At 52.8% G+C, this 27,137-nt stretch overlaps 2 protein-coding genes across 4 annotated transcripts; one reads left to right on the forward strand and one right to left on the reverse strand.

Moving 5' to 3' along the window:
* Positions 1–132: 132 nt before the first annotated feature.
* On the forward strand, positions 133–24,358 carry ARMC7 (armadillo repeat containing 7). 3 transcript variants are annotated; one of them, XM_010387626.2, is made up of 4 exons: positions 182–755; positions 839–982; positions 18,386–18,473; positions 22,612–24,358. In XM_010387626.2, exons 1-4 carry the CDS (start codon positions 665–667, stop codon positions 23,126–23,128), a joined length of 840 nt encoding a protein of 279 aa, XP_010385928.1. In that variant the 5' UTR covers positions 182–664; the 3' UTR covers positions 23,129–24,358. The 3 variants fall into 3 exon arrangements, with proteins under 3 accessions (XP_030779640.1, XP_010385928.1, XP_010385929.1); XM_030923780.1 differs by lacking the exon at positions 18,386–18,473 and having other exon boundaries at positions 133–755; positions 839–918; positions 22,612–22,752; XM_010387627.2 differs by lacking the exon at positions 18,386–18,473 and having other exon boundaries at positions 203–755.
* On the reverse strand, positions 24,356–25,939 carry NT5C (5', 3'-nucleotidase, cytosolic). Its single transcript, XM_010387629.2, has 5 exons — positions 25,668–25,939; positions 25,301–25,401; positions 25,166–25,226; positions 24,871–24,985; positions 24,356–24,762 (listed from the first exon to the last, which is right to left on the reverse strand). The coding sequence occupies exons 1-5, from the start codon at positions 25,839–25,841 to the stop codon at positions 24,608–24,610; spliced, it is 606 nt and encodes a 201-aa protein (XP_010385931.1). The 5' UTR covers positions 25,842–25,939; the 3' UTR covers positions 24,356–24,607.
* Positions 25,940–27,137: the final 1,198 nt, after the last annotated feature.

A 27,137-nucleotide genomic window follows, 5' to 3' on the forward strand; every position in this document is an offset into this window, starting at 1 on the left:
CGGGAAAGCCGAGCGAGGCCCTCACCCGCCTTCGTGTTGGCGGGGGCGACAAGTGGGTTTCTTTCTTGCGTTCAGATTTTGCAATAATTTGCACCTGGACATGGGATATGGGAGACAAGGCTGCTCCTCGCAGTACATCCACCCACGCCCGCACCTCCCTAGGCGAAGCGGCTCGCAGCTGGTTCCAGCACAGGTTAAAGAGCTTCCGTGTCCAGAACACCGAAAACGCGGCGCGCACGCGCGCCAAGGAGTTCGGCGACGGCCCCGCCCCCTCGCCTGCCTCGTCCCGCCCCTTCCGCGCCTTTTGGGGGTGGGGACAGCGCGGCTTCCGCCCGGAGCCTGGAACCGAGCCCCGGAGCCGGGGGCTGGGCGCCAGTGCCCACTCCGCCAGCTCCAACCTGCGGACGGTTCCCTGTCTCCCGCGCCCCAATTTCGATTTTCAGACCCAACTCCTACAGGATTCTGAGACCCCGGCCCATCTCCCCGCATTCCATTTCCAGCTGCAAATTACTGCAGAGTCTGAACCCAGGAAAGAAGCCGATTTGCCGTCCCCCCGTCTTCCCTCGCCAGACAGGTGGAGGGTGGGTGAGGGTCTCGCTCGGCTTTCCCCCTGCACCTTTCCCACCCTCCCGCCCGTCCCTGGGGGTCCTCCGTCACGCCGGCCATGGCCCAGAAGCCGAAGGTGGACCCCCACGTCGGGCGTTTGGGATACCTGCAGGCGCTGGTCACGGAATTCCAGGAGACCCAGAGCCAAGGTGAGAGCCACGGTGGGACCAGGTGGCAGGGTCGGCTGTGACCGCCGCCCGGACCTGGCTCCAGTGCCGCTTTCCCGTTGCAGACGCCAAGGAGCAAGTCCTCGCCAACCTCGCCAACTTCGCTTATGACCCCAGCAACTACGAGTATCTGCGGCAGCTGCAGGTCCTGGATTTATTTCTCGATTCGCTGTCGGAGGAGAATGAGGCCCTGGTGGAGTTTGCTATTGGTAAGGGCTGGGCCCGTTCGCTACATGCGTAAGTGGGCCGGGGTGAGATAAGTGAGTTAGAAGTGAGTCCTTGGGGCCGGGCGTGGTGGCTCACACATGTAATCCCAGCACTTTGGGAAGCCGAGGCGGGCGGATCACCTGAGGTCAGGAGTTCTAGACCAGCCTGGCCAGCTGGCGAAACCTCGTCCCTACTAAAAGTACAAAAATTGGCCGGGCGCGGTGGCTCAAGCCTGTAATCCCAGCACTTTGGGAGGCCGAGACGGGCGGATCACGAGGTCAGGAGATCGAGACCATCCTGGCTAACACGGTGAAACCCCGTCTCTACTAAAAAATACAAAAAAAAACTAGCCGGGCGAGGTGGCGGGCGCCTGTAGTCCCAGCTACTCGGGAGGCTGAGGCGGGAGAATGGCGTAAACCTGGGAGGCGGAGCTTGCAGTGAGCTGAGATCTGGCCACTGCACTCCAGCCTGGGCCACAGAGCGAAACTCCGTCTCAAAAAAAAAAAAAAAAAAAAAAAGTACAAAAATTAGCTGGGCGTTGTGGCTAGTGCCTGTAATCCCAGATAAGCCGGAGCAAAAATTAGCCACACACAGTGGTGTGCACCTGTAGGCCCAGCTACTCTGGAGGCTGAAGCAGGAGGATTGCTTGAGTCCGGGAAGCAGAGGCCGAAGAGACCCGAGACTGCGCCACTGCACTCCAGCCTGTGCGACAGAGTGAGACCATGTCTCAAAAAAAGATGTTTTAAAAAGAGCAGTTTTGTATCCAGGCGCGGTGGCACACGCCTGTAATCCCAGCACTTCGGGAGCCCGAGGCAGGCGGATCACCTGAGATCAGGAGTTCGAGAGCAGTCTGGCCAACATGATGAAACCCTGTCTCTAACTAAAAATACAAAAATTAGCCGGGCGTGGCGGGCGCCTGTAATCCCAGCTACTCGGGAGGCTGAGGCAGGAGAATCACTTAAATCCGGTAGGCGGAGATTGCTGTGAGCCGAGATGGCGCCACTGCACCCCAGCCTGGGCAACAGGGAGACTCCATCTCAAAAAAAAAAAAAAAAAAAAAACAATTTCAGGTGGGTGATGTGGCTCACACCTGTAATGTCAGCACTTTGGGCGGCTGAAGCAGGCAGATAGATCACTTGAGTCCCGGAGTTCAAGACCAGCCTGGCAAAACCCCGTCTCTGCTAAAAAAAAAAAAAAAAATTAGTCTGGCGTGGTGTCCCAGCTACTCAAGAGGCTGAGGTGGGAGGATTGCTTGAGCCTGGGAGGAGGAGGCTGCAGTGAGCTGGGATTGGGCCATTGTACTCCAGCTTGGGTGACAGAACGAGGATCTATCTGTCTGAGAAACAAAAGTAACTCATATTTAGTGTTTTCATATCAGGAGAAGCAGAGATGGCTTGCAGTCTGTAACTTATGGCTTCTGTAGTAGTTATGATCTTAAGACCTATTGATTTATTCACTGGGCAGATATTTACTGGGCATGTACTGTATATGTAAACTACTGCTCTAAATGCTGGAGTATGGTGAACAAGTTAGGGAAAGTTTTTGCCCCTCAGGAGCTTACATTCTAGTAGGGGGACAGGTGGTTAGCAAACAAAAAAGATGATGCTCAGAAGGAAATAAATGGGGTGATGAGAGACAGCAGTAGAAGGTGGGGGTTACTTCAGTTTTGGCCATCATGAGAAAGGCATTTTAGCAGGGACACAGCATGGGCAAAGGCCTTAAAACAGGAAGGAGCCAGAAGGAAGACTAATGTGGCAGGATCGTTGTAGTGAAGTGGAGAATGGCACAAAAAGACTTTAGAGTTAAGCGGCACCAGAGCTTGCAGGAGCTTAGATCTAGGCCGTGGGAAATAGTTTGAAGCAAACAAAATTTTGAGAACAAACAAAAATTCCTTTTTCAAGCCATGCACATCTGTAGCCCCAGATACTCAGGAGGATCGCTTGAGCCCAGGAGTTTGAGGCTGTAGTGTGCTACGATTGCATGATTGCACCTGTAAATAGCCACTGCACTCCAGCCTGGGCAACACGCGTGTAATCACCTGGCTGAAGTCTTGTCAGGCTTCTCCACTGTAAAATTACTCTTTCTTTCCCCTCTTTACGTATTATGTATTATACCCATTGGAAGGAAGTCACTACATAAATTATCTTAAATCTTTTTCTTTTTTTTGAGATAGGGTCTCACTCTGTCACTTAGGCTGGAGTGCAGTGGTGTGATCATAGCTCACCATAAATTTAAACTTCTGGGCTCAAGCAGTCTTCCTGCCTTAGCCTCCTGAGTGGCTGTGACTACAGGTGGACACCACCATGCCCACCTTTTTTTTTTTTTTTTTAATTTGTTTTCGAGAGGATCTCACTGTGTTGCTCAGACTGGTCTCGAACTCGGCTTTTTTTTTTTTTTTTTTTTTTTAATTTGTTGTCGAGACAGGGTCTCACCGTATTGCCCAGACTGGTCTCGAACTCCTGGCCCCAAGAGATAAATCTCTTGTAACCCTAAACAGACCCTCATTTCATAACACTGATTCTTGAAGGCCCCAACCAGGAATGCAAATGTTCCCCCTTCTGGTTTGTCTCATTGCCTTTGTGGTTTGTTTCTTTATCCCCTTTATTTCCTATAATCTAGAAATTGGGTTGAAGGTCTTTTTTATTTTTTTTATTTTTTTATTTTTATTTATTTTTTTTTTGAGACGGAGTCTCGCTCTGTCGCCCAGGCTGGAGTGCAGTGGCTGGATCTCAGCTCACTGCAAGCTCCGCCTCCCGGGTTTATGCCATTCTCCTGCCTCAGCCTCCCGAGTAGCTGGGACTACAGGCGCCTGCCACCTCACCCGGCTAGTTTTTTGTATTTTTTTTTTTTTAGTAGAGACGGGGTTTCACCATGTTAGCCAGGATGGTCTCGATCTCCTGACCTCGTGATCCGCCTGTCTCGGCCTCCCAAAGTGCTGGGATTACAGGCTTGAGCCACTGCGCCCGGCCGGGTTGAAGGTCTTGATAGGATCAAGTAACACATTTCATTTTATTTTATTTTATTTTATTTTATTTTATTTTATTATTTTTTTATGTTGTTATGTTATGTTATGTTATGTTATGTTATGTTATGTTATGTTATGTTATGTTATGTTATTTTTGAGACAGAGTCTTGCTCTGTCACCCAGGCTGGAATGTGGTGGTGTGATCTCAGCTCACTGCAACCTCTGCCTCCTGGGTTCAAGCAATTCTCCTGCTTCAACCTCCCGAGTAGGTGGGATTACAGGCGCCCGCCACCATGCCTGGCTAATTTTTGTGTTTTTCGTAGAGATGGGGTTTCACCATGTTGGCCAGGCTGGCCTCAAACTCCTGACCTCAGGTGATCTGCCCGCCTCAGCCTCCCAAAGTGCTGGAGTTACAGTCGTGAGCCACCATGCCTGGCCCAAGTAACACATTTTTAAAAATACATTATTATAAGTGTGATTCAAATTTTTCAAAGACCGCCCAGGTCTCCTCTAAAGAGGAGAGGAGGTTCCTGGGACTAGACTACAAATGAGGGTCTTCTCGCCATGAGGGGCTCCAGCACATGTGTGAGCAGATTCACACCCCCACGGACAGCTGCCCCTTGGCCACTCCCTGGGTTTGGAAGTGCGCACACCAACGGTGGCATTCACCCCTGGGAGTCAGGATCCAGGAGAGAGGCCCATGCGGTTGTGGGAGCAGGTTTAGGGCCTGGAGCTCCAGGTGCAGGGGAAGGGCGGCCCTGGGCTTTGTGTGAGCTCCCTGGACTTACTGCCCTGCAGAGGACCAGAGTGGGGCCTGCTAAATCCAAGCCAGCGCAGGAGCCCTAGTTGCCCAGGTCCCCGAGTGATGCTAGCTCCTCTAGAACATTGTTATGCCAAACAAATATTCTAAAAAGTTGGTCTCTAAAATGTCCTCCGTCCCCTCCCTTTTCATGCCTCTGCCCCACACACACAGCTGCTGCTTTCTGAATGGTGACTGTGGCCCCTGCAGAGGCATGTGGCTAAACGTCCACCAGGGGGCGATAGAGCTCCTCCAAATCAAGCTGCTGACCCTGGAGAAAAATTGGCGGAAGTCACAGAGTAGTCCCCACAAAAAATGTTTACCAAGTGGAGTCTTCCCTGCTGGCGTTTCCTCAGGGTCAGGAAGCAACTTTCCCAGGACAGGGGTACCCTGAGGTCCGGGTCCACTGAGCTATGGGGGCGGCGTGGGCCTGGCCTGGGTTCTTGCCACCCTGGGCAGCTTCCCCACGTGGGTGACTGGGCCCGGGTCCTGGAGTCCACGGTCCCAGCGTCTCCACTTCTCTTTTTTTTTTTTTTTTTTTTTGAGACGGAATCTCGCTGTGTTGTCCAGGCTGGAGTGCAGTGGCGCGATCTCGGCTCACTGCAAGCTCCGCCTCCCGGGTTCCCGCCATTCTCCTGCCTCAGCCTCCGAGTAGCTGGGACTACAGGCGCCCGCCACCGCGCCCGGCTAGTTTTTTGTATTTTTAGTAGAGACGGGGTTTCACCGTGTTAGCCAGGAGGGTCTCGATCTCCTGACCTCGTGATCCACCCGCCTCGGCCTCCCAAAGTGCTGGGATTACAGGCTTGAGCCACCGCGCCCGGCCTCCATTTCTCAGTTGATTCCTAGCTGAGTCCTGTCCCTTCTCCGAGCGTGGTTTCCTTGCCTGCCTTGCCTGCCTCGCAGGTTGTTGTGGGAGCAGAAGTGTGGGTGTGTGTCTGTGCATCTGCGTCTCTGTGCAGTTACTTTATCTAGAATTGTTGGGGTCATTATCACCAGTTTTACTTCTCCCAACCATTTTTTCCTCCTTTTTTCTCTTCTGCCAGAGCAAGCCACCCCCCTCCCCCCCATCCCAAGCACAGTAGCTTTCTCAGCATGGAATCCCTCCGCGGGACCCTCTGCAGATGAAATTTCTCGTATATTTATTATGCATAACTGAGAAGGAGAGCCCCCAAGTGTTTTCTTACTGGCGTCGTTTCCCTTTCTCTTAGTGTCTCTGCTTGGGGATCCCTGACAGGCACTTATTCTGCTGTTTCTGGAGAAGGCTCCGTGCTGCGCTTTGGAGCTTTGAGTCTCTTATCCCCTGTGGCAGCCCTGAGATTGTGATCTCCCTGAGCCCGCGCCAGCCTTGCTTCTGCCTGCATGATTTGAGTGCTTAGGCCTTTTGGCCTAGGGAGGAGGAGAGAAGGGGAAGGAAAAGCAAGGAATCTTCACTTAATAATGTGGAGTTCTGGCCATGACTTGGTGCAGCACCCCTGAGCAGGGTTGGTTCAGGTGGCTCACACCTGTACTCCCAGCACTTTGGGAGGCCGAGGCGGGTGGATCACTTAAGGTCAGTTTGAGACCAGCCTGGCCAACATGGCAAAACCCCGTCTCTACTAAAAATACAAAAATTAACTGGGCATGGTGGTGCGCACCTGTAGTTCCAGCTGCTTGGAAGCTGAGGCAGAAGAGTCACCTGAACCAGGAGACAGAGATTTCAGTGAGCCAAGATCACGCCACTGCACTCCAGCCTGGGTGACAGAGTGAGACTGTCTCTTAAAAAAAAAAAAAAAAAAAGAACCAAAACCCGTATCTGCTTGGTTGAGCAGGGTGGTTCATACCTGTAATCCCAGCATTCTGGGAGGCTGAAGCAAGAGGATCGCTTGAGTCCCCAGGAGTTCGAGAGGAGCCTGGGCTACATAGCAAAACCCTGTCCCTACAAAAACAAACAAAACAAATGTCTGCTTGTTGGCAAACAGCACAGTGAGTTGGATGAGAGCTGGGCGTTGGGGTCAGGCAGGCATCTGGGTGTGGGCTCTCCTCCAGTCATCTGTCAGATGGGGACAGTGCCAGCAGCTGCTTCCCATCGAGAGAATTGAAGGAAGCACCACAGTGCTCTTTTTTTTTTTTTTTTTGAGACGGAGTCTCGCTCTGTCGCCCAGGCTGAAGTGCAGTGGCCGGATCTCAGCTCACTGCAAGCTCCGCCTCCCGGGTTTACGCCATTCTCCTGCCTCAGCCTCCCGAGTAGCTGGGACTACAGGCGCCCGCCACCTCGCCCGGCTAGCTTTTTTGTATTTTTTAGTAGAGACGGGGTTTCACCATGTTAGCCAGGGTGGTCTCGATCTCCTGACCTCGTGATCCGCCCGTCTCGGCCTCCCAAAGTGCTGGGATTACAGGCTTGAGCCACCACGCCCGGCCAACACAGTGCTCTTTTAGGGTCAGTGTTTGCGGCCGTAGACAGGATCCCCTTGGTCACCATCCAAGACAAATGATACCCAAAACCCTTTGAGGGTGAGCAGTCGCCGCTTCTCCCAGAGCGGTGAGGTGGGGGATGGGATAACGTCCTATCAAGGGAACCACTCATCTGCTCCAGGAATTCTTACCTTCTGGAAAAACATCATGGAATGACAGGAACGCCGATCCTCAGCCTCCCAGAGGGTGCCCAGGCAATGTTAGGTGGGGAGAGCCTGGCTGCTGGCCCGGTGCTGTTGTGTCCCCATCACGGATGGCATTAGCTCACACTTGGGGAGCACCCACTGGGTGCCAGGCGCTTGCTTCTTGTGCATTGGAGATAGTACTGAAGTAGATGTGCTTCCACTGCCTTCTTTCCAATCAGGACTTTGAGGCTTAGGGAGGTCCCGTGGGCTGGCCAAAGGTTTAAAGAGTACCAGATCTAGGCCAGGCGCAGTGGCTCACGCCTGTAATCCCAGCACTTTGGGAGGCCAAGGTGGGTGGATCACCAGAGGTCGGGAGTTTGAGACCAGCCTGACCAACATGGGGAAACCCCATCTCTACTAAAAATACAATTAGCTGGGCGCGGTGGTGCGCACCTATAATCCCAGCTCCTCGGGAGGCTGAGGCAGGAGAATCGCTTGAACCCAGGAGGCAGAGGTTGAGGTGAGCCAAGATCGTGCCATTGCACTCCAGTCTGGGCAACAAGAGTGAAACTCCGTCTCAAAAAAATAAAGAGTCCCAGACCTGAGACTTAAACCCAAAGCAGTCAGAGTCTACAAGCTATTCCCTTGGCCCTTTTCCTGCCCTTTCAGGAGTTCCAATTCCTAGGATTGTGGAGTGAAAGGTAGGAAGGAGTTTACTCCAAATGGCTCTTTTTATCAATAAGGAAGCTGTGGTGCAGACAGCTACCCCTTGTCTGGCTGTCACAGGCCAGGGTGAGAATGCAGGCTTCCTTCCGTCTGTGCCTGCAGCGACCACACTCACAGGTACTCTTCCATGCTGGCTTTGCTGTGGCAGTTCTGAGGTCTGCTCTTTGGCCCAGCATTTCTGCCTCCTCTGAGGGCTGGAAGCTGGATGCTCTCCAACCAAATGGATTCGCTCACCCTGCACACTAAGGCCAATTACTGACAAAATTGCAGTGTGAGAAAGTGAGGCTTTGTTTTCTGTTTTTTGTTTGTTTGTTTGTTTTTGAGACAGTCTCACTCCATTGCCCTGGCTGGAGTGCAATGGTGCAATCTCGTCTCACTGCAACCTCTGCCTACCTGGTTCAAGCAATTCTGCCTTTAGCCTCCTGAGTAGCTGGGATTACAAGCACCTGCCACTATGCCTGGCTAATTTTTGTATGTTTAGTAGAGACGGGGTTTCGACATGTTGGCCAGGCTGGTCTCGAACTCCTGACCTCAGGTGATCCGCCTGCCTTGGCCTCCCAAAATGCTGGGATTACAGGCGTGAGCCACTGTGCCCAGCCCAAAGTGAGGCCTTTATTGCGGGGTGACAAGCAAGAAGAATCCGGCAGCTCATGCTTAAGACCCAAACTCCCAGATGGCTTATGGGTAAGGGTGTTTAAAGGCAGGAGGCAGAGGTTACAGACAAAGTTTTAAATCAATACCAGGAGGCTATATATTGGTTTGGCCTAAGAAGGCAGGATATCTCCAAGGGATGGGATCATAGGTGGCTTCAAAGATTTTCTGGTTTGTGATTGGTTAAGGAGGTGAAGCTTTGTCTACAAATCTGGCATCAGCAAAAAAGAATGTTAGCTATGACCTGTGAGCCTGTCCTCCAGGCCCCTCAGGGAGTCTAAAGAGTGGTCAGAGTGCAGTGTTCAGTTCCCCTTATCTGAGGTCTCAGTGCCAGGGGAACTGTTTGTTGAGGGTCCAGGTTTCTGAAAAGCAACTCAAGGACAGATGTTAAGATGTTATCTTTAGGCCGGGCGCGGATGCTCACGCCTGTAATCCCAGCACTTTGGGAGGCTGGGGTCGGAGAATCACTTGAGCCCAGGAGTTTGAGGCCAGCCTGGGAAACATAGTAAGACCCCATCTCTACAAAAAAATATAAAAAATTAATGAGGCGTGGTGGTACACACCTGTAGTCCCAGGTACTTAGGAGGCTGAGGCAGAAGGATCACTTGAGCCCAGAAGGTCGAGGCTGCAGTGAACCATGATCACAGCGCTGCCCTCCAGCCTGAGTGACAGAGCAAGACACTGTCTCCAAAAAAACCACAAACAAAAAAAGAAGGAACAGACACTGGGAGGGAGCCTTGGTTAGGCCAGAGCTGCCCTTGTTTGGGATGTTGGATGGGAAGTGGATGAATTATGGAAACTAGATGTAAAGCCAGGATCTCAGTAAATAGTCATTGAATGAAAGAATTCTGGGCCGGGCGCGGTGGCTCAAGCCTGTAATCCCAGCACTTTGGGAGGCCGAGACGGGCGGATCACGAGGTCAGGAGATCGAGACCATCCTGGCTAACACGGTGAAACCCCGTCTCTACTAAAAACTACAAAAAACTAGCCGGGCGAGGTGGCGGGCGCCTGTAGTCCCAGCTACTCGGGAGGCTGAGACAGGAGAATGGCGTGAACCCGGGAGGTGGAGCTTGCAGTGAGCTGAGATCCGGCCACAGCACTCCAGCCTGGGTGACAGAGCGAGACTCCATCTCAACAAAAAAAAAAAAAAAAAAAAAAAAAAAAAAAAAAAAAGAATTCTGAGTTCAAGTCCTAAATGAAAGCATTGGTAGCCTTTGGAATTCATTTGGGAGTGTCTGCCCACAGCACCATTGACTGACTCTTAGATGTCCTGTATACCTGCACCATCCTAGATGTTGCATGGAGATATAAAGGAATCAGGAGATAATTTTCTGCTTTCATGAAAACTGGTTGTCCTGTAGTCCCAGCTACTCGGGCGGCTGAGGCAGGAGAATGGCATGAACCCGGGAGGTGGAGGTTGCAGTGAGCCGAGATCTCACCACTGCACTCCAGCCTGGGTGACAGAGCGAGACTCCTCAAAAAAAGAAAAAAAGTTTTAAGAAGGTGGCCTCCCAGAATTCAGGTCAATCTCTTTCCTGTGTTCTGTTTCCTGCAATACATGTAGCTGCCACCAGATGGTAGTGGTGTTCCGATAAAGGCTGGTAAATGAATCCTCATCAGCCTTTGGAAAACAGTGTTTTGGGCTGGGAACAGTGGCTCATACCTGTAATCCCAGCACTTTGGGATGCCGAGATGGGTGGATCATTTGAGGTCAGGAGTTTGAGACCAGCCTGACCAACATGGTGAAACCCCGTCTCTACTTAAAATACAGACAAAATTAGCCAGGCGTGGTGGTGCATGCCTGTAATCCCAGCTACTTGGGAGGCTGAGGCAGAATTGCTTCAACTCAGGAGGCGGGGGTTGCAGTGAGCCAATATCCTACTACTGCACTTGCAGCCTGGGCGACAGAGTGAAACTCCATCTCAAAAAAAAAAAGGCCGAGCGCAGTGGCTCAAGCCTGTAATCCCAGCACTTTGGGAGGCCGAGACCATCCTGGCTAACCCAGTGAAACCCGTCTCTACTAAAAAAAAACAAAAAAATTAGCCAGGCGAGGTGGCGGGCGCCTGTAGTCCCAGCTACTGGGGAGGCTGAGGCAGGAGAATGGCGTGAACCCGGGAGGTGGAGCCTGCAGTGAGCCAAGATCCGGCCACTGCACTCCAGCCTGGGTGACAGAGCGAGACTACGTCTCAAAAAAAAAAAAAAGAAAAGAAGAAAACAGTATTTTGTAAAGTTGAAGATAGCAGGCGCACCCCATGACCCAGCATTTAAATCCATAGGGCTAGGGTACATGCACATGCAGTGAAATGCCACCAGCAGCACTGTCTGTAACAGTCCTGAACTGGAGACAGTCAGCAGGAGAATGGATACTGACATCATAGGATATTTTTCTTTTTTTTTTTTTTGAGACGGAGTCTCGCTCTGTCACCCAGGCTATAGTATAGTGGTGCGATCTCAGCTCACTGCAACCTCTGCTTCCCAGGTTCAAGTGATTCTCCTGCCTCGGCCTCCCAAGTAGCTGGGACCCGGCTAATTTTTGTATTTTTAGTAGAGACGAGTTTTCACCACATTGGCCAGGATGGTCTTGAGCTCCTGACCTTGTGATCCACCGACCTCAGCCTCCCAAAGTGCTGGGATTACAGGCGTGAGCCACCGTGTCTGGCCAGATAGTTCTACTATTTAGCAACGAAAATGAAATCTACAGTTGCATGCAACAATCTTACAAACCTAATATTTAGCAAGTGATGCTATACGCATAGTAATACTTACAGTGTGATTAGGAAGGTGTGCACCTCTGAGGGAGGGAGAGGATTGGATCAGAAAGGCACATGTGAAGGCTTATGGATCACCTCAGTACTGGCTACGCAGGCACTTGCTTTCTCATTGATAAACTCTGCCTGTATGTGCCAGCACTTTTCTGCATATGAGGCTGCAGGTCTGGCACTGCCAGCCCCTGGCTCTGAGCAGGTGCATGCTGACTCCACATCACCTGTGTGTGCAAGCAAGATGCGCTGATCACATCATTTACTTTTTCTGCCCATTTTACTGGTGAAGAAACCAAGGCTTAGAGAAATTCAGTAGCTGGCTCTGGTCAACTGGTCCTCAGTGGCAGTGCTGGGGTTCTCACTGGGTCTGCCTGGCACAGAGCCTTGCTTCCTTTCTGTATTGGGTGGCTGCCCTGTGTCTCCTTCTCTTGCTGATCCTGGGCCACACATCTTTCTGCTTCAGAAGAAGTTCTCCTGCCATCCACATGTAGCGGGATTCCCAACACAGGAAGGAGGTGACATTGAGATTCTCGCTCCATTAATCTCTCCCTGGATGTCTCCAGCCGCCTTCACCATTTGTTCAGCAGGCAAGATTCAGGCTGTCCCCGACCTACGCAAAGGCCACCTCCCCATGTGCCCTTACTCCCAGACCAGTTCTCCCTCCCTTTAGTACCAGGCACAAGCAGGGTGCATGTGTGCGCACGCTATCTATGTTAATACATAACTGGTTCAGGTGGTATGAAATTCAAAGAGTCGTGAACAGTAGCTCTCCCTCAGTAGCTTTTTCCAGAGGCAACCACAAGTATTTGTTTCTGTGTGCTCACCAGGGATATTTTCAGGATTTATAAACAAATATGTATACAGTAAATTTCCTGCATGTTATACATATGTGGTGGCATGCTGTCTCTATATGCTGTATCCTTTTTTCAAGACAGAGTCTCATACTGTTGCCCGGGCTGGAGTGCAATGGCAGGATCTCGGCTCACTGCAATCTCTACCTCCTGGGTTCAAGCGATTCTCCCGCCTCAGCCTCCCGAGTAGCTGGGATTACAGGTGCCCACCACAACGCCTGGCTAATTTTTTTTTTTTGAGACAGTCTCACTCTGTTGCCCAGACTGGAGTGCAGTGACGCAATGTCGGCTCACTGCAAGCTCCACCTCCTGGGTTCACGCCATTCTCCTGCCTCAGCCTCCCGAGTAGCTGGGACTACAGGCACCCGCCACCACGCCCGGCTAATTTTTTGTATTTTCAGTAGAGACGGGGTTTCACCGTGTTAGCCAGGATGGTCTTGATCTCCTGACCTCGTGATCCACCTGCCTCGGCCTCCCAAAGTGCTGGGATTACAGGCGTGAGCCACTGCGCCCGGCCACGCCTGGCTAATTTTTTGTATTTTTAGTAGAGACAGTGTTTCACTATGTTGGCCAGGCTGGTTTCTAACTCCTAACCTCATGATCTGCCTACCTTGGCCTCCCAAAGTGCTAGGATTACGTGTGAGCCACTGCGCCTAGCCTCTGTATCTTTTTTTTTAGCAACAAATTTTGACACCCTTGCCCTGTCGGTCATAAAGAACTGTCTTGTTTAAATGCTATGTGACAGGCCAAGCACGGTGGCTCACACCTGTAATCCCAACACTGGGGAGCCCTAGGTAGGTGGATCACTTGAGGCCAGGAGTTTGAGACCAGTATGGCCAACATGGCAAAACCCCATCTCTACTAAAAATACAAAAATTAGCCGGGCGTGGCGGTGTATGCCTATACTCCCAGCTACTTGGGGGGCTGAGGCAGAAGAATCACTTGAACCCAGGAGGGGGAGGTTGCAGCGAGCCGAGATTGTGCCACTGCACTCCACCCTGGGTGACAAAGCACCACGCTGTCTCAAAAAAAAAAAAAAATTATGAAAAGCCGCGATGCATAAGTCAAAACTGTATTACAGGGTATTTTCAAAAGTCTCACCTCCATTCTGGTCCCTTCTGCCTTGTTCCCTGTCTCATACTAACCCGTTTCCTTATTACACTTTGGCGTCTTGCAAGGGTGAGTTCATACACGGAGGTGTGTTCTTCTCCACCCTGCCTTTGTACACAAAGGGTAGCTTACTCTATGTACTATCTGTCCTTCAGACTTGAAATCGAAGGAGACATTTGCAAAACACTAAAGGAAAACCCAAGAACTAATCCGTTGTGAAGATATATATATATGATATATGATATAATATATATGTAATATACAACATATGTAATATATATATTTATCATATAATATATACTTGTTATATAATATGTAATGTATATAATATACATATATATATTTTGAGACGAAGTCTCGCTCTTGTCCCACCAGGCTGGAGTGCAATGGCGTGAGCTTGGCTCGCTGCAACCTCCGCCTCCTAGGTTCAAGCGATTCTCCTGCCTCAGCCCCCCCCAAGTAGCTGGGATTACAGGCCCCTGCCACCATGTCTAGCTAATTTTTTGTATTTTTAGTAGAGACGGAGTTTCACCGTCTTGGCAAGGCTGGTCTAGAGCTCCTGACCTCAGGTGATCCACTCGTCTCGGCCTCCCAACGTGCTCGATTACAGGTGTGAGCCACCACGCCCGGCCCCCTGTGAAGACTTTGACCCTGGGTTGATTCATCTCAGCATGAGCGAGTCCCCAGATGTAGCTGTAACTTGAGCTGCCCTCACCGAGGGCCTGCCCAGCCACCAGGTGCCAGGTGCCAGCTAAGCACTTGTCAGAAGCATCACCTCGTTTTGTTTTTGAGATGGAGTCTCGCTCTGTTGCCCAGGCTGGAGTGTAGTGGCACGATCTGGGCTTACTGCAACCTCCGCCTCCCGAGTTCAAGCCATTCTCCTGCCTCAGCCTCCCAAGTAGCTGGGACTACAGGCGAATGCCACCATGCCCAGCTAGTTTTTATATTTTTAGTAGAGATGCAGTTTCGCCATGTTGGCCAGGGTGGTCTTGAACCCCCAACCTCAGGTGATCCACCCTCGGCCTCCCAAAGTGCTGGAATTACAGGTGTGAGCCACCATGCCCAACCACCATCACCTCATTTAATCCCTGGGACCATCCTTTGACCTTCCCCTCATGGTCCGGGTTGTCCCTGCCTGCACCAGTGCCCGACATGGCGTGTGAGCTGAGGTCCCACCTGACCTCCCGTAGTCTCCAGCTTTCTCATCTTGCTTTCGTGTGGGGTTTCCTCTTTTGCCTCCCTCAGGGTTCTCGTATAGAGTTCCTGTGTTTCCTGAAGTCTCGAAGGCCCAGCCCTTGCTTCTTGTTTTCTCTGTCTTGTCCAGAGCATGTTCATTAGGCAGTCAGAACTTGTTCTCTTTTCTGTTTTATAATCGTTTTTAAGATTGCAGTATGGCGGCGGGGCCCAGTGGCTCATGCCTGTAATCCCAGTTCTTTGGGAGGCCGAGGTGGGTGGATCACGAGGTCAGGAGGTCGAGACTATCCTGGCTAATATGGTGAAACCCCATCTCTACTAAAAACACAAAAAAATTAGCCGGCCGTGGTGGCGGGCGCCTGTAGTCCCAGCTACTCGAGAGGTTGAGGCAGGAGAATGGCGTGGACCCGGGAGGCAGAGCTTGCAGTGAACCGAGATGGCGCCAGTGCACTCCAGCCTGGGCGACAGAGCAAGACTTGGTCTCAAAAAAAAAAAAAAAAGATTGCAGTATGATCAACAATAAAATGCACGTATCTTAAGTGCCAGTTTGGTGCATTTTGAAATTCATTGAGCTGTGTGTACATCCATGTAAGCAGCTTCTAAACCAAGATGTAGAAATTCCCTTAACACCCATGCTGGGTCAGCAGCTCCCACTCCAAGGCAACCACTATTCTAACCTCTATACCCTGGATTTGTTTTGCCTGTTCTTGAACTTCATACAAACAATCATGCAGGATCTACTCTTGTATCTCGTTTCTTTCACTCAACATTACGTTTTTCAGATTCATCTAAATTGTTGCAGTATCATCGTGCATTCCTTTGAATGTGCCACAATTTGTCCACCTGCCTGTAGAGGGAGATTTGAGTTGTTCCTAGTTTGGAAGCTTTATGAATGAAGCTGTTAGGATCATGTTCATACAAATATGTACTCATTTCTCACCTAGGAGTGGAGTTGCTCAGTCCTAGGGTAGATGTGCATTTAACGTCATGAGAAGCTGCCAAATCACTTTCCACGTAGTTACACCAGGTTATGCTATATGCTCCACTTCCTTGTCAACACTTAGTATTGGCCATTTCTTTTGTTTCTGAGATGGAGTCTCTCCCTGTCATCTACGCTGGAGCACAGTTGGCGCAATCTCGGCTGGCTGCAACCTCGGCCTCCTGGGTTCAAGTGATTCTCCCACCTCAGCCTCCTGAGTAGCTGAGGTTGCATGTGTGTGCTACCATGCCTGGCTAATTTTTGTATTTTTAGTAGAGACAGGTTTTCGCCATGTTGGCCAGGCTGGTCTGGAACTCCTGACCTCAAGTGATCCACCCCCTTCGGCCTCCCAAAGTGCTGGGATTACAGGAGTGAGCCGGCACGCCTGTCCCCGGCTTTTTTAATTTTTAAAAGAATATCTATAGGGATAACAGTTTGCTATTTATTGAACACCTGCTACGTGCGAGGCTGCCGATAGAGAGTGAGACAAGGCAGAGTCCCCATTCTCACGGAGTTTATAGTTTAGTGGAGCAACAGCCAATAAACATTTTGACAAAGAACTACTGTAATGTCAGTAAATGTGAGGGAAAGAAGCAAAGCCTGGTGCGGGGGACGTAGTTGGGGGCAGGTTAGGTGCTCACAGAAAGCTCTCAGAGGAGGTGGATCTTAGTGGGCCTATCTTATTGTATGTACAATCTGGTGTCCTTCTTCCCTCCTTCATCTTAAATTACAGGCATTTTCTTTTTTTTTTTTTTGAGACGGAGTCTCGCTCTGTCGCCCAGGCTGGAGTGCAGTGGCACGATCTCGGCTCACTGCAAGCTCCGCCTCCCGGGTTTACACCATTCTCCTGCCTCAGCCTCCGGAGTAGCTGGGACTACAGGCGCCCGCCATCTCACCCGGCTAGTTTTTTGTATTTTTTAGTAGAGACGGGGTTTCACGGTGTTAGCCAGGATGGTCTCGATCTCCTGACCTCGTGATCCACCCATTGTGGCCTCCCAAAGTGCTGGGATTACAGGCTTGAGCCACCGCGCCTGGCCAAATTACAGGCATTTTCTAACATGAATTATTCTTTGGAGACTTTTTTTTTTTTTTTTTAAATTTTTGAGGTGAAGTCTCACTCTGTCGCCCAAGCTGGAGTGCAGTGGCGCAATCTCGGCTCACTGCAACCTCCACCTCCTGAGTTCAAGCAATTCTCTTGCCTAGGCCTCCTGAGTAGCTGGGATTACAGGGATACACCACCAGGCCCAGGTATTTTTTTTTTTTTCTTAGTAGAGACAGGGTTTCACTATATTGGCTATGTTGGTCTTGAACTCCTGACCTTGTGATCCACCCACCTCGGCCTCCCAAAGTACTGGGATGACAGGCATAAGCCACCACACCCGGCTTTTGAAGACTTTTTTTTTTTTGGAGACAGAGTTTTGCTCTGTCGCCCAGGCTGGATTACAGTGGCGCGATCTCTGCTCACTTCAGGCTCCGCCTCCCAGGTTCAGGCCATTCTCCTGCCTCAGCCTCCGGAGTAGCTGGGACTACAAGCGCCCGCCACTGCGCCTGGCTAATTTTTTGAATTTTTAATAGAGACGGGGTTTCACCGTTTTAGCGAAGATGGCCTCAATCTCCTGACCTCGTGATCCACCCGCCTCAGCTCCCAGAATGCTGGGATTACAGGCATGAGCTACCACGCCCACCCTGAAGGCTTTTTTTTTTTTTTTTTTGAGACGGAGTCTGGCTCTGTCGCCCGGGCTGGAGTGCAGTGGCCGGATCTCAGCTCACTGCAAGCTCCGCCTCCCGGGTTTACGCCATTCTCCTGCCTCAGCCTCCCGAGCAGCTGGGACTACAGGCGCCCGCCACCTCGCCCTGCTAGTGTTTTGTTTGTATTTTTTGGTAGAGACGGGGTTTCACCGTGTTAGCCGGAATGGTCTGGATCTCCTGACCTCGTGATCTGCCCGTCTCTGCCTCCCAAAGTGCTGGGATTACAGGATTGAGGCACCGCGCCCGGCCGACATTATTTTTAAGAACTGTAGGTGAAACCCCGTCTCTACTAAAAAATACAAAAAACTAGCCGGGTGAGGTGGCGGGCGCCTGTAGTCCCAGCTACCTGGAAGGCTGAGGCAGGAGAATGGCGTAAACCCGGGAGGTGGAGCTTGCAGTGAGCTGAGATCCAGCCACTGCACTCCAACCCAGGCGACAGAGCCAGACTCCGTCTCAAAAAAAAAAAAAAGAACTGTAAATATCGCAGAACACAGCAGCTCACGCCTGTCATCCCAGCACTTTGGGAGGCCAAGGCACGAGGTCAGGAGTTCGAGATTAGCCTGGCCAACTTGGTGAAACCCCCGTCTCTACTAAAAATACAAAATTAACTGGACGTGGTGGTGCATGCCTGTAATCCCAGCTACTTGGGAGGCTGAGGCAGGAGACTCACTTGAACCCAGGAGGCGGAGGTTTCAGTGAGCCGAGATCGTGTCACTGTACACCAGAATGGGCGACAAGAGCGAGGTTCATACTCAAAAAAAAAAAAAGTAGTGTATACTGTTTCATCATACACATGTTCCATAATTTAGCCATCTGACTATTACGGAGCATTCTAGGAAGCTCCAAGTTTCCACGTTGCTCTTTTTCCATGGCCGTCTTCAGTTCTTCAGGGCAGGTTCACACAGGTGGACCCAGGGAGAAGCTCAAAGCAGCTGTGGCTGTGGCCTCTTGTGGGTCCTCTGGAGCCATCTTGGCTCATCTTTCTGCTCCAGGTCAGCCTTCCTGCCCTGAAGCTCTCTGCCCTTTTCTTTTCTGGCCCTCAGCCCCTTCTTCATCTCTAAAGGACACTGCCCACCAGGCAGAGGGACTTCAGGAAGGTCCCTGCTACTGCGGAGGGTGCCCAAGCAGCTGGTGAGTTCTGGCAGGCACCTGGCCCATCCTTGGAGACTCCCGGGCCTCTGCGTGGGGAGGGCGGGGAGAGGGTGGCTTTCCTGAGGCCTCCTCCTGCCCCCACCCTCTGGTTTTCTGCAGTCTGGGTGGCCGTGCCCAGTCTGGGTGGGCCGTGCCCAGGTGCACCTGGGTGTGGTGATGACTCAGCTGGCAGGCCGTGACTTGGGCTTCATCTTATCACACTTTACACAGAGAGAAATCCCATCACCCCACCTGCAGTCCAGTGTGCACAGGAGGCTGCTCCCCTGTCAGCTCGGGAGACATGCCGCGGGTGTGTCTGAGCAGCTGAGTCCAATCATAGCACTTCCACTGCCCCTGCTCCAGACTGAACCTGGCATCTGCCCAAGGCTGGATGAGCTGTCCTTACTGCTTCCAGAGGCCGCCATTTCTCTTGGGAGGGGCAGAAGGCTCCCCCTCTTTAGCGTTTTGGGCAGTTTACTCAGCCTCTCATAGCCTTGACTTCTCCCACGGAAATGGGGGTGATGATAGCACTCGTTTCTAGGGTTCAGTCATGTGTCCAGTGCATGCTCAGTGAAGTGTCCACAGTTCCAGGAGCTTGAGCCCTGCCTTACAGCTCCTGGTGGAAGGACAGAAGACAGCCCACAGAACGCCACAGCCATGCTAGGGGCCACCTTGTGCTTTAGGAAGTGCTGAGGTGGGACTGGCAAGGGAGGCTCCAAGGGCCCCATGGGGAGAGGCTCTCGGTCGGTGCCTAGTTGCCCTCTGCTGCTGCTCCTCTTTCTCAGGACTCCAGAGAGGCCAAAGAGTCCCCTCCGTCTCTCAGACGTGTCCTGCCTATGAGCTGCAGCCCAGATCTAAGAACTACAGAAGTCCAGAGTGGGCGGGATGTCAGGGAGCCATCCTGTCCAGCCCCCTGACCATCCGCAGTTCTTTCAACCCTTTCCCCCCCGGGTCAGTGCTTAAAGAACTGGGTGACGAAGGGCCACCCCGATATGGCAGAGCACCTAGTCTGGTATCCCAGGAAGACACTACTCAAAAGGAGAGCAGTGGAGGGCTTGTTAGCAGCAAGAGGGTGTCAGCGTGTGACAGCTGGGGGCTGAAAGGTCTCAGGGATGGACTGAGGTTGGCAACTGCAGTGAGTGCCAGGGAGAGGGAAGAACAGACAGGACAGCTCAGGGGTAAGGAGCACACGGGGGTCTGGAATTTACTCCATGTGCAGTGGCATCCTGTAATAAATGTTCCCCCAGCTGGGTGCGGTGACTCATGCCCGTAATCCCAGCACTTTGGGAAGCCAAGATGGGTGGATCACCTGAGGTCAAGAGTTTAAGATCAGCCTGGCTAACATGGCGAAACCCCGTCTCTACTAAAAATACAAAAAAATTAGTCGGGCGTGGTGGCATGTGCCTGTAATCCCAGCTACTCGGGAGGGGGTGAGGCAGGAGGAGAATCGCTTGAACCTAGGGGATGGAGGTTGCAGTCAGCCAAGATCGCGCCACTGCACTCCAGCCTGGGCGACTGAGCGAGACTCCGTCTCAAAAAAAAAAAAAAAAAAGAAAAGGTTCCCCAAAGCAGGACTAGTCTGACCCAGGTGCTGCTCGGGAGCAGGCAGCAGAGTGAAACCTTGGCAGGCTCCTGCCCCAGTCAGTGGAGGAGGGTCCTTGGCAGGGGCACCATGGGCACCTGTCCCTCCGGCTGGGGAAGATGTCTTAGTTGGGTTTCAGGTTCAGGTAAATCTTCTCTTTGTTAGTTTCCAGAAAAACAGGGCAAGTGGGTAGAGCTGTGGCCTTCACTCCTGATTGGTCACTGAGGACACTGGGCATGTTTTGCAAATGAGCTGAGAGGTGGCTTCCTCCACTGAGCAGGAACCAAAGGGAGGGGTACCGTGATGACAGGAAGCTCAATTAGGATGCACAGAAAGTCATCTTCCCACCGTGAGCAGCCAGTGCTGAGCAGAGTGACCTCCAAAACAAGGTAGCATCTGTCCCCAAGGCCAAGAGGTCATTACACTGAGGGGGCCTGACCTGAGGGAATGGGGGTGGGATTCCAGCCACATTACCTGAGCACATGAGTTCTTTGATGCAGAACCACTGATCTCTCACTGTTGCCTTTTCTCTTTTCCTCGAGAATCCTAGTAACGGTGACATGGAAATAACATTAAAATGCTCTAATCTCTTAATTACACTACATATGTCAAATGGTACACTCCTTACCATTAATCTACAATGACTGCATAGCCATGAACGTGCATTTATTGGCATGGAAAGATGTTCACAATACATTGTTTTTGGGTTTTTTTTTTTTTTTTTTGAGATGGAGTTTCACTGGTTTGCCCAGGCTGGAGTGCAGTGGTGCAATCTCGGCTCATTGCAACCTCAGCCTCCCTAGTAGCTGGGACTATAGGCGGGCTCTACTATGCCCCGCTAATCACAATATATTGTTAAATGTAAAAAGCTGGGGCGGGCACAGTGGCTCATGCCTATAGTTCCAGCACTTTGGGAAAAACAAAAAAACATTTGTTTTTCATCCCACAATTTGAAATATGTGAATACATGTAAGTATTTAGTAAAAATGGGATACTCTGCTTGCTGCTTGATCAGTTTTCTGAGATGGGGTCGGGTCTCTCTGTGTTGTCCAGTCTGGTCTTGAACTTCTGGCTTCAGGTCATACTTCTGCCTCAGCCTCCCTGGGAGTTAAGACTACAGGCATGCACCACTGTGCATGGTTTACGCCAGCTTTTATTTTATTTAATTTATTTATTTATTTATTTATTTATTTATTTATTTAATTTTATTTTTTTGAGACAGAGTTTTGCTCTGTCACCCAGGCTGGAGTGCAGTGGCGTGATCTCGGCTCACTGCAACCTCCACCTGCTGGGTTCAAGTGATTCTCCTGCCTTGGCCTCCCAAGTAGCTGGGATAACAGGCATGTGCCACCACGCCCGGCTAAATTTTTGCATTTTTAGTAGAGATGGGGTTTTACCATGTTGACCAGGCTGGTCTGGAACTCCTGACCTCAGGGTGATCCATCCACCTCGGCCTCCCAAAAGTGCTGGGATTATAGGCGTGAGCCACTGTGCCCAGCCATTTGTTTGTTTTTGAGACAGAGTCTCACTCTGTCGCCCAGGTTGGAGTGCAGTGGTGCAGTCATGGCTTACTGCAGCTCCACCTCCTGGGCTCAGGCAGTCCTCCCACCTCAGCCACTCAAGTAGCTGGGACTACAGGCATGTACCTCCATGCCTGGCTAATTTTGTGTGTTTTGGTAGAGCCAGAGTTTTGCCATGTCGCCCAGGCTGGTGTTGAATTCCTGGGCTCAAGGGATCCTCCTGCCTTGGCCTCCCAAAGCACTGGAATTACAGGTGTGAGCCACTGTGCCCAGCCCATTCTAGTATTTTTTACCAGTTTTATTGCTATATGATGGATATAATAAACTGTACATATTTAAAGGGTACAATTTGATAAAATTTGGTGTAAGTATATACCCATGAAACCATCATCTTATGTTTATAATTTTTATAAATTGTTCTAAGGTGATGATACATTATAGGTTTTTAGTTTATTTTTTTGAGATAGGGTCTCACTGTGTTGCCCAGGCTGGAGTGCAATGGTTCAATCTCGGCTTACTGCACCCTCCGCCTCCCAGGTTCAAGCGATTCTCCTGCCTTAGCCTCACAAGTAGCTGGGATTACAGGCACCTGCCACGCTCGGCTAATTTTTGTATTTTTAGTGGAGACAGAGTTTCACCATGTTGGCCAGGCTGGTCTCGAACTCCTGACCTCAGGTGATCCACCCACCTCAGCCTCCCAAAGTGCTGGGATTACAGGCATGAGCCACTGTGCCTGGGCCGGCCTTGTTTTAGGTTTTTACATTTAAGAAAGGGAAAAAAGAAAGCGTATCAGCCATTGAACTGGCTGAACCCAGAGGGAAAGGGATTTGTGCGCACCTCTGGAAGGCTGGGCTGTGGCAGGCGGGAGCAGGCAGGCCTTTCTACAACCGAGAAGGCAGGAGCCGGAATGGGCTTTGGATCGCTTGTGCTGGGACCAGCTTCTCAACGGCCTGGGCCCTCCCTGGGGTTCATGAGCTGGGGAGCTGGGAGGAGGCCCGGGGCTACAGCATCCAGATTCTTCCTTGGTCTCCCACAGGAGGCCTGTGCAACCTGTGCCCAGACCGGGCCAACAAGGAGCACATCCTGCAGGCAGGAGGCGTCCCACTCATCATCAACTGCCTGTCCAGCCCCAACGAGGAGACGGTGCTGTCCGCCATTACCACGCTCATGCACCTGAGCCCGCCGGGCCGCAGCTTTCCCCCGGAGCTGAGCGCCGCGCCTGTGGTGCAGTGCATGCTTCGCTTCTCCCTCTCGGCCAGTGCCAGGCTCCGGAACCTGGCGCAGATCTTCCTGGAGGACTTCTGCTCCCCGCGCCAGGTGGCCGAGGCCCGCAGCCGGCAGGCGCACTCTGCCCTGGGTATCCCACTGCCGAGGAGCATGGCCCCACGGCAGCGCTGATCCACGGGGACCGCGAGACTGTAGCACCCCTCCTGCTGGAGACCACGGTCCTGATGTGGACGCAGGGAACAGGGGGAGCATATGCTGCCCCACTGGTGCGTTTTCAGCCATTTGCAAGGCGGGTTCTTTCAGCAGGACAGGCATTTACACTGTGATGAAACGCCATCCGGAGTGAGGAAGCCAGACTCGGAGGCACGCGGAGATCAAACTGGAGCTGCTTTCATAGGCCGGCACTCTCTACCCTATGTCTGGTGCCACCACTGCCAGGCTCAGGCCCTGGTGTAAGAAGTGGCCAAGTGCGTGGACCCAGAGGCTTCGCAGTACAGTGTTCTCAAGAGCTGGGACTGAGGCTTAGGAGAGCTGCCTTTGCTGCGGGAAATCAGGGATTATCCCTTAACAGAAGTGTCTGGAGTCGTTTTCAGGGATAGGAATGAGATGCCTCATGGTAAAAGGATCTCACCCTGGGAAGATGTGGTGCCCCCTCCGGGGCTGTGGAGGATGGATACCTCCCCCAGGGGCTCTCCAAGCTGGGCATTTGGGCCTGGTGGATGCCAACTTGGATAACCTGTGACCCAGCATTGACTGTCCACCCAGCCCTGCTATCTGCTAGGCACTATGATTCCAAGATGAAGATATGGTCCCTGCCCTTGAGTGACAGCCCAGTGACTTAATGTGGCCATTGGGCATCAAGCACAAGGCCATGCAGGTGATATGTCGGAGTAGAGGTGCCAGCCCTGGGAACTGCATCTTGTCCCCTTGCCACCCCACCGCCCCGGCTGAAAGCTTTGGCCCTCCTCCTCCCCCACTTGCCACCCCATGGTCCCCTGACTGAAAGCTTTGGCCCTCCTCCTCCCCCACTGGCTACCCCACGGCCCCACCTGAAAGCTTTGGCCCTCCTCCTTCCCCACTTGCCACCCCATGGACCGGGCTGAAAGCTTCGGCCCTCCTCCCGGACTCGCTACCACATGCCCCTGGCTGAAAGCTTCGGCCCTCCTCCTTTGCTGTCACACTCAGTGATGGGGAGCCCTACCCCAGAAGTGTATCGCATGAGGGATGCAGTGAAAATGGTGCTCAAGGGAGACAGGAAGAGACAGCAACATAAAGGATGTGGCTCCATGTCCACGGTGCCCCCGGTCAACAGAAGGAGCGTGGGACCTGATGGAAAGTTACTCAGGGAAAATGGGGGGTTCTTGCCTCTTGTGTACCCCCTCAAGGCTGACCCCTTAGATGGCCCAGGAATGGCAGGTGCTACAAGGATGGTATCTACATGGGCATGGAAATGGGGCAGATTCAGGGACCACTGGGCTGAGGGGAGGGAAGGGTTCATCCACCCATCCAGGGAGCTTGTCCCTTTATGTTCCCAAATAAAGGGTCCTAGAAGACTAGAAAGCCAAGGTCTTTTATTAAAGAGTTCCAACTGGTTTTCCCACTATTTCCATGCAAGCCAGGGGCCAGCGGCAGCCTCTCGGGAGGTACCGGGTGGCTGGGCCCGGGGCCCGGCAGCACAGCGCTTAACGGTATCTGCCTGCTCCACTCCACAGGGCCAGAGGCACCAGCACGATGCCGCCCTGACTCGGCTCTGTGGTGGCCCCTGCCCTTCCTTCAGCTCCAGCTGCTGCCCGCGGCATCCCCGCTCATTCCCGCTGCGCGACTCCTCGCTTGCTGTCTAAGATCTCCCTCCAGTTGTCACTCCAGGAGAGCAACCGTCTCTTTGTCGGGGGCAGGACCAGGTGCCGATTGTGACAGCAGGTGAACAAGATGTGCTCCCAGCGCGGGGTCTCCTCCTCGCCTGGGACAAGAAAGGCAGCGCCAACATCTGTAATGGGCATGATTACTTCCTCTCCCTAATCAGGGCAGGCTAGAGGCCTGGAGGCTGCCAAAGGATAACGGATCCAACCTCGAATTGTGTCCTTGTCATCAATGAGCAGGTCCCCCAAGACCACCGTCTTGTCCCTTGTCAGGATAATTCGTTCTACGAACCGGGGCCCCAGGTGCTGCTCCACCCAGCGGTACTGTGTAGAAGACACAGGTCTGTGAGTAGGGCCTGATGGGAGCCGGAATTCAGGGACAGGGAGTGGGGTCTAAGCCTTTGAGAGGCCCCCCACCCCCGACCTTCTGGGTTTCTGGTGGTTTCTTTTTAAAATCAGGATTTAGGCAGCTCCACGTGCGGAGCAGGGGCGGAGCAGCCACACCTTCTCACCCACACAGTGGTCGTACTTCAGCAGGGGGCTGGTGCAGATGAAGACCTCCGTGCTGCGGAGAAGGTCGCGGTTACCACCGGGAGCCGGGAGCCCGCCCAGGACTCCGCCCGCCCCCACTCTCCTTACTCGGGTAGGTCGTTCATCTCCCGCACAGCGTCCAAGGCCCCCGGGATGGGCTCCAGGTCCAGGAAAAAGCCCGGGGCTTCGTACACACTGGCCACTTTATCCTGAAAGACAAGAGTTCTGGGTCCCGGCTTCTGCCTCCGGCAGATCCAGTTCCCGCGAGGACTCGCAGGGAGGTTCCTGGGGGCTCTGGGCCCGGGCTCAGAGCTGCGGAGGGGGCTTCGGTCGGGGCACGCGCCCAAAGGCTCCTCCTCAGGGTGCGCTGCCCGCGAGTGCCAGGATAAGGGCTCTGCGCCCTTCACACAGAAGGGGGTGACCTCGGGAACGGAGCGAGCCGGCCCTGCCCGTGTGGGGACCCCGCGCCCCCTACCGCCAGGTCGGGCCGCAGGGCGCGGTACTGCTCGCGGGCCAGGAAGCCGCGGCGCTGCTCCAGCGGCACGTGCGGCTCCTCAGGGAAGCGGCGGCGGAAGCCCCGCAGAAGGCCGGCCTCGAAGTCGGCCAGGACGCCGTCCATGTCCACCAGCACACGCACACGCCGCGCCATCGCCGCCAGGCCGGGGCTGCGGGCTCTCGGCGTCTGGGGGGCGCGGGCCCGGCCGGAAGCGCGGGGAGTGGGAGGGGAGCGCTGCTTCCGGAGCCCGGGCGCTGGACGGGGTCCGCTGGGCTGATTTGCATAGAGCCTCCGGCACGCCCCGCCCAGGTCGTAAACTGCTGCAGAAGGCCCTGCGCGAGGCCTTCCTAGGGTTCGGGTGCAGGGACGGCTTTGGGGGGCACTTTTCTGACCCTGCGCTTTCTCGGGACCCAGACTTTGTCCGCATCAGACGTACCCCCGTTCACCCCACGTTACTAGTAGGGGACCGACCTTCCAGGGGCCCAACAAAGGGTTGATCTGAAATACTGGGAAGCATCTAACGAGGAGTCAAGGGTCCTAAACCCGTGGGGCTAGCTCCACTTTTTTTTTTTTTTTTTTTTTTTTTGAGAGAGAGCCTTGCTTCATCACCCAGGCCGCATGCGGTGCACCGGTGGCGCGATCTCGGCTGACTGCAGCCTCCTCTTCCCAGGTTCAACCGATTCTCTTGCTTCAGACTCCCGAGTACTTGGGATTACAGGCACCTGCCACCACGCCTGGCTAATCTTTGTATTTTTAGTAGAGACGGGGTTTAGCCATGTTGGTCAGGCTGATTTCAAACTCCCCACCTCAAGTGATCCGCCTGCCTTGGCCTCCCAAAGTGCTGGGATTACAGGCGTGAGCCACCGCGCCCGGCCAAACTCTTTTTTACCGCAATGCCGTGGTCTCAGTGGATTGATTTCGTCTGTGAGTGGGGCAGGAACAATCCCTTGAGGACTACAAAGTGAAATGAATCTGTTAACTGCTTTGTGTAAGTCTAGCTGGTTAAGAGCTAATTCACACTAGAGTTAGCTTGAAACATGGGAGCTTCAGCGTGGTTTCCCCCGGAAAGATGATTTTGATCAAACACAGGTAATCAGGACTGTCCTCAGGACTTTATGTGGAACTGACATGGCCTACCTACTCCCGTCTAGAAAATGCTGAACCGGGCCAGGAGCGGTGGCTCCCGCCTGTAATCCCAGCACTTTGGGAGGCCGAGGCGGGCGGATCACGAGGTCAGGAGATCGAGACCATCCTGGCTAACATGGTGAAACCCCGTCTCTACTAAAAAAATACAAAAATCTAGCCGGGCGAGGTGGCGGGCGCCTGTAGTCCCAGCTATGCTGGAGGCTGAGGCAGGAAAATGGCATGAACCCGGGAGGCGGAGCTTGCAGTGAGCTGGGATCACACCACTGCACTCTAGCCTAGGCAACAGAGCAAGACTCTGTATCC

Source organism: Rhinopithecus roxellana, chromosome 19 (assembly GCF_007565055.1).
Source record: "Rhinopithecus roxellana isolate Shanxi Qingling chromosome 19, ASM756505v1, whole genome shotgun sequence".
NCBI classification, from domain to species: domain Eukaryota; kingdom Metazoa; phylum Chordata; class Mammalia; order Primates; family Cercopithecidae; genus Rhinopithecus; species Rhinopithecus roxellana.

Excerpts from the sequence above, each read along its gene's own strand:
- ARMC7 (XM_010387626.2), top strand. The coding sequence starts at position 665 with ATGGCCCAGAAGCCGAAGGTGGACCCCCACGTCGGGCGTTTGGGATAC. Across the intron at positions 756-838 it reads CCAGGAGACCCAGAGCCAAG|ACGCCAAGGAGCAAGTCCTC; the intron begins GTGAGAGCCACG and ends TTCCCGTTGCAG. Across the intron at positions 983-18,385 it reads CCTGGTGGAGTTTGCTATTG|CCCCTTCTTCATCTCTAAAG; the intron begins GTAAGGGCTGGG and ends TCTGGCCCTCAG.
- NT5C (XM_010387629.2), bottom strand. The coding sequence starts at position 25,841 with ATGGCGCGGCGTGTGCGTGTGCTGGTGGACATGGACGGCGTCCTGGCC. Across the intron at positions 24,986-25,165 it reads ACCACTGTGTGGGTGAGAAG|TACCGCTGGGTGGAGCAGCA; the intron begins GTGTGGCTGCTC and ends TCTTCTACACAG. Across the intron at positions 24,763-24,870 it reads TGACAAGGACACAATTCGAG|GCGAGGAGGAGACCCCGCGC; the intron begins GTTGGATCCGTT and ends TTCTTGTCCCAG.